The 6,819-nt window shown below is 35.0% G+C and overlaps 1 protein-coding gene across 1 annotated transcript in view; it reads right to left on the bottom strand.

Annotated features, from left to right (window-relative positions):
• Positions 1-3,711: 3,711 nt before the first annotated feature.
• Positions 3,712-6,819, bottom strand: part of NAV3 (neuron navigator 3) — a gene marked incomplete at its 5' end in the record, with an annotated part of 142,797 nt that continues 139,689 nt past the window's right edge. The window contains 2 exons of the mRNA XM_006877704.1: positions 3,712-3,723; positions 4,362-4,565. Coding sequence (XP_006877766.1) covers positions 3,712-3,723; positions 4,362-4,565 — 216 coding nt within the window. The remainder of the gene's footprint in view (positions 3,724-4,361; positions 4,566-6,819) is intronic.

Genomic DNA, 6,819 nt, shown 5'->3' with positions numbered 1-6,819 from the left:
GTTCTGAAGTTTAGACCCACCAGCCACTTTTGGAAACAGGGTCAGTGTGTGTGGGAACTGACTTGACAGTACACAACAACAACATGATATAGTTAATATTTACTCTATCAATTTTTAACCATGCTAACAATAGTCATTCTGTGTATATTCACAGTTATGCTGATTCAAACCAGCACTATTGATTTCTAACTATGTGACAACCATTAAAGAAATTTTGTCACATTTTATGGAATATACAGTTCAGATTAGAAATTCTAAGCAAAGAATCTACTACTCATTTGTCAATTTTCACATTGTGTTGGCTTGAGTGTGGCCATTATGTTGGAAGATGTTGGATGCCAGAAGGGTCACTATGGTGGGGAGGTTTCACCACAGCTTCCAGACTAAGACAGACTAGGCAGAAGGAAGATACAGGTGGTCCAAGTCTAAAAACTTAGCACTGAACAGTGGTGGTGGTGGTTATGTGCTGTGGAGTCGGTTCCGACTCATAGCGTCCCTGTACAGGGTAGCAGAACATTATCCAATATAGTGCTAGAAGACAAGCTCCTCAGGTTGGAAGGCACTCAAGATGTGACTGTGGAAGTAGAATTGACATTAATGATGTGGATGGAGTGAAGCTTTGGGGGACTTTCATTTCCTAATGTGGCATGACTCAAAACTGAAAAGGAATGAATAAAGGTCAACATCCAAAGCATCAACAAGCTGAAATAGAATCATATTGGCCATTGTGAATCAGACAACCACGAGATTTACTATGCCACGAATGAAGAATGACATCATATTCTTAATCAAAAAGAACATTTCAAGATCTATCATGAATTACCACACTGTCAATGATAGGATAATGTCCAGACAACTAAAAGATGACCAGCTGATATAACTATTATTCAAGTCTACTGTAACAGCCACTAAAGCCAAAGATGAGAAAACTGAAGGTTTATTTATTTACTTATTTATTTTTAACCAACTTCTGAAATCAGAAATTGATCAAACCTGCAATAAAGATGCATTGATAATTATTGGTTACTGAAATGTGGAAGTTGGAAACAAAGCAGATCAGCAGTTGGAAAATATGTTCTTGGTTATAGATATGACACAAGATTTTACAAGACTAATGACTTATTCATTTCAAATAGCTTTATTTTCAACAACATAAATAGTAACTATATATGTGAACTTTGCCATATGGAATAACAGGAATGAAATCAACTACCTCTATGGAAAGAGACAATGAAGAAACTCAATATCATCAGACAAAATAAAGCCTCAGGGACTAAGTGGGGAACAGACCATCATTTGCTCATATGTAGGTTTAATTTGAAGGTGAGGAAAATTATATTCACTAGAGTCGAAATACGACATTGACTATATTCCACCTGAATACACAGATCATCTGAAGAATAGTTTACACATTGAACACTAATGACCAACCAGAGACCAGACAAGCTGCGGATAACATTAAAAATATACATGAAAAAAACAAAAGGTCATTAAAAAGATAGGAAAGAAAGAAAAGGCCATAATGGATGTCAGAAGAGATTATGAAACTTGCTCTTGAATGTACAATAGCTAAATTAAAATGAAACAATGATGAAGTAAAAAAGCTGAATAGAAATTGTCAAAGGGCAGTTCAAGAAGACAAAGTAAAGTATTTTAATGAAATGTATAAAGACTTGCAGTTGAAAAACAAAAAGGGAAGAACAAACATGGTATTTCTCAAGCCTTGAGTTGTAATATTGAAGGGTTTTATGAGCAATATATTGAGTGATGCATAATGCACCAAAAGAAGATGAAAGAAGTTCATATATTCACAGTATCAAAAAGAATTGGTTGATGTTCAACTGCTTCAGGAGATAATGTATGTTCAAGAACTGATGGTACTGAAGAAAAGGATTCCAAGCTGCAGTGAAGGTATTACTGAAAAACAAAGCTTCAGTAGGTGATAAAATATAAATTTAAATGTTTCAACTATAGGTGCTCACTTTTCTATGCCAAGAACTTAGAAACAGCTACCTGGCCAAACAGACTGCAAAAAAATTCCTTTTTTTTGCCCTTTTTAAAAAAATGTGATTCAACATAATGTGGAAATTATCAAATAATATCCCTAATATTATGCATAAATAAAATTTGTTGAAGATAGTTTTAAAATGATTGAAGCAGTACATTGACAATCAAGTTGGGTTCAAAAGATGGCATGGCATGATGGATATAATTGTTGATATCAGCTGGATCTTGATTTAAAGGCAATAATATCAGAAATATGTTTACCTGTACTTAATTGGAAATGCAGGGGCATTTGACTATGTATATCATAACAAATCTGGATAACAATGCAAAGAATGAGGATTTCAGGACACTTAACTGTAATCATGTGGAATCTATTCAAAGATCCAGAGGCATTCAGGGATTCTGTTTGGTTTAAAATCAGGAAAGGTGTGTATCAGGGTTGTATACTTTCAATATACTTATTCAATCGGTATGATATCAAGTAATTTGAGAACTGAACTATATGATGAAGAATGTGACATCAAATTTGGAGGAAAATTGTTTAACAACCTGTAATATATAGATGACACAATTTTGTTTGCTGAAACAGAAGAGGACTTGAAGCATTTACTGATGAATGTCTAAGACAATAACCTTCAGCATGTATTACATCTCAACATAAAGCAACAAAAATCTTCACAACTGGACCAATTAGCAACATCACAATAAACTGAGTAAATATTGAAGTAATCAAGGATTCTATTTTAATTGGCTACACAATCAATACCCACAATACCCAGGGTGGCAACAGTCAAGAAATTTAATGATGTATTGCAATGGATACATCTGCTGCAAAAGTTCTCTTTAATGTGTTAAAAAGTAAAGATGTCACTTCAAAGATCAAGGTGTGTCTGATCCAAGCCATGGTATATTCAATCATCTTATGAAAGCTATATAATGAATACTTATGGAAGACTGAAGTATAACTGATGCATTTTAATTATGGTGTTGGCAAAGAATATTAAATATATCAGGGACTGCCAGAAGAATGAACAAATCTGTGTTAAAAGACATATAGCCAGAATGCTTCTTAGAAAGGAGGATGGTAAGACTTAGTCAAATGTACATGTTATCAGGTGGGACCAGTCTCTGAGGAAGGACATCATACTGGCTACTGTAGAGGATCACTGAAAAAGAGGAAGAACGTCAGTGAGATGGACTGGCTAGGTGGCTGTAACAATGAGAACAAACATAGGAATGACTGTGAGGATGGCAAAGAATTGGACAATGCTTCATTCTGTTGCACATAGGGTCTCTATGAGTCAGAAAAGACTCAGTAGCACCTAATAACAACACCACCAGGTACTCTGGACACTAAGAAAGTCTACTAAGAAAGTCTACATATCTACAACAGTGACCCTGTGCATACATTGTGGTGCATACATTTCTTCTGAAAAAAGAACTGGACAATGTATTCAAATTTTCACATGTAACACCATCAATGCTCACAAGGATCAGCTTACATTATGACAATGATATATACATGTAGGAGCTGCTGTATAAGGTATGCCATAAACTACCAATCATTTTAGATTCTTGACCATAGTCATAGGTTGTAACTTTTAATCATACCTCCTGACCTTTATTTACAAATCCTTTCTTTCTGTAATTGTAAAATCCAATGATTTCTTTGTCATAAAATGGTAAGCTGACCAATGCATTGCATTAGATGCCAATCTATAGAAAATAAACTGTTAACATAATTACATAAAGCATAATGTCTTTTTTTCTGTTAAAAAATATCATATATTTCATATTTTCAGACTACCCAAAACTCATAAAGCTTACACTACTGCAAGAGAGCAAGGCAGGGTATATACCTTTGATTTCCAAATCAATTTCTTCTTCATTACTGTAAGAAACCAAAAACTACTTCTAAATTTAGTCAAGTTAGTTAATATATGTACAACATTCTTTAGTTCTCCAAGTGTTCATTAGATTAACCTTCATTCTTTCTTTTAAGAACAAAATTCACTTTGTTCTTAAATACTTAATGAATTGGGTCATACTGTTGCAATTTTTTATTTTATGTAATTTTCTGAATTATAAGAGACATTTTCCTGTTACTGTAACAGAATTCAATTTGGCTTCAAAATATTTTTTGAATAATATTGAGTTTAATGTAAGTTTGCTCTTTTGTTTAAACATTTCATACAACAAAAGTAGGCAAAGTAAAAAGATTTAAAACTAGGTATCAATTTCAGAAGAGAACAAATCTCATCTAGAGAAACAACATCTTTGATACAAATAACAAAATACTCATGACCACATGCTGTAGTCAAGATTATATATGGAAAATAAGCATCACTTCTTACCAGGGGATCCCCCTCTGTTTCAATTTGTGGAATGTGCTTTGAGGTTGTGGCTTCCTTAGTGGATGTGCAGCCCTCATACCCAACATCTTCTGGTCGCAACTGAAGTAATGCTGGGCCCTCCTGAGGCAGAGATGCTGAGCTCCATGGGTATGTGTCAAGTACCCACTTTGAGGGATCTTCCCATGGTGCACGTTTCCCGTACATCTAAAAGTTGACCACACATTTAGCACATACAGAATGCATTTCTATTTGGTAAAAAGGTCACTATGAATTGAATGATTCTTTACATATTTAGTTTTCATTGGACTTTGAAAGGAATTAAGTAGGTGCACGGTGGCTCCATATGATAAGCACTGACAACCAGGTCAGCTGTCCAAACCAACCTCCTGAGGAGATATAAAGCCTTGGCAACCCAGGGTTCGCTATGAGTTGGAACCGACTCAAGGATACTTAATAACATCAACCAACAATTTTTTCAGAAATCCTTGGGTGACATAAATGGTTAAATATTTGGTTGCTAACCAATAGTTTTGCAGTTTCATTCTACCAAGAGAGCCTTGGAAAAAGACTTGGCAATCTATTTCCCCCAAAACTCTGCTATTAAAAAGCATACAGAGTGTAGTTCTACTCTGTCAAACATACCATAGCTATTAGTCAGAATCAACTCGATGACAACCAGTTAAAACAAATGGTAAGCAATTTTTGAGATTTTAAATATAGCTCTCTAGATATCTTATTTCCACCTCAAAGGACAGTCAAAATTAAATGAGCATTTAGAATAAATGGTGAGCATTTGGATGGGTGGGGAGGGTTATTTTAAATAATGTAGAAGTGCTTATTCACATTTATTTTTATTAACTTTACAAATCAAGTGAAACTCGCTGTTGTGGAAGAAAAGGCTCAGCTATGGAGGGCTGAAACTTCCACACTAGACAATAAGCAAGGAGCTCTGGGGGTTTAGTGGGAAAGTGCTTGGCTGCTAACCCAAAGGTCAATTTGAACCCACGAAACACCTTAGGGAAGAAAAATGTATTAGTTTGTTTCTGTAAAGATTATATTTCGGAAATTCTCTGGGGCAATTCTACTCTGTCATATATAGGGTGGCCATGGGCTGGAATTACCATGATGGCAATGGATAGATATCAGTGTTTATTATTAAATTGTACTGTTGAGATATGATGAATAAAAAAGACTTCTGTTTTCTATGTCTGGTTAACTCTATGTAAACTTCTTTGAGAATAAGAATACTTTCTCTGATACCTATTTTTCTTCAGGTTAATTTCCTGTTAAAATTACTTTATCTATTTTTTATATACTCCTATTGTTTCCTGTAAAAACTCTTTATAGATGTTTATGTATAAGACCATTCATAACTGAGAAGAGAAAATGGGGACCCAAAACACAAGCCTTTTCAAGGCTTGCCATGGAAGCAGTAAGCCCAGTAAAAAGACACGATGTGACTTCATTATAACTGTGGCACTACAGTAGATGGGAGAAGATGAATCCCAGAGATACTGAATGATGGGTAAGCTAAAAGTCAAGCTCACTAAGGATGAAGTGGTCAATGGAATTTTACATAAAGCACAAGGATACAGAAAGCACAGAAAGAAAGTTAAAATTCAAGCACATGGGCAATATTATGGGCACAGAACTTCTTTAACATATCTGTTTTTCCCCCTTCACCACTGCTGAGGGTCTCCAGGTGCATGTTTGCTCCAGATGGCCTCCTGTGGAATGTTCTATGTGTTTTGTTGTGGTTTGGTGAGGCAAAAGCAAACTGGTTGATACTGACAGAATGACAGGGGCTATGACCAGCCCTGGATGGCAAGAGGCTGTGGAAACCCTGCCTAAAAAAGGGAGCTTAGAGCCTGATACTGACATCTGCATATTTCTTCAGGAAATGCTAAGATGATCACATGGGTTTAGATTTTGGTTGTGTTTTGTTTATAAAGAGTTCTCTTGTTATGGAGTGGAAATTTTCTCTCAGTTGAAAATCCACTTTATAGAGGAAGTAAAAAATAACTTGTCATGCATCTTATCCTAATTAAAAGAAAATGTGTATTTTTTGAAGAGTTAAACTATGATTATGATAGCCCAGAATCAAGTAATGCCAGATTTTTAAACAAACTTCAAAAACAGAAATACTGGAGGCAACAAATAAAAAGCTAAATATGTCAAATTCTACATTTCAGCATGAACAGACCCATCAATTACTCATACGCAAATTCAAACTGAAGATGAAGAAAATGAAAACAAGTCCACAAGAGCCAAAATATGACCTTGAATGTATCCCACCTGAATTTAGTTATCTGAAGAACAGATTTGATACATTAAACACTAAAGACCATAGACCAGAAGAGTTGTGGGATGATATAAAGAACGTCACACATGAAGAAAGTAAAAAGTCATTAAGAAGACAAGAAAGAAGGAAAAGATCAAAACGGATGTCAGAAGAGAC

This window comes from Chrysochloris asiatica, unplaced genomic scaffold (assembly GCF_000296735.1).
Source record: "Chrysochloris asiatica unplaced genomic scaffold, ChrAsi1.0 scaffold00560, whole genome shotgun sequence".
Classification (NCBI taxonomy): domain Eukaryota; kingdom Metazoa; phylum Chordata; class Mammalia; order Afrosoricida; family Chrysochloridae; genus Chrysochloris; species Chrysochloris asiatica.
The sequence above is the reverse complement of the archived record's forward strand: the minus strand, read 5'-3'. Positions and strand labels throughout refer to the sequence as shown.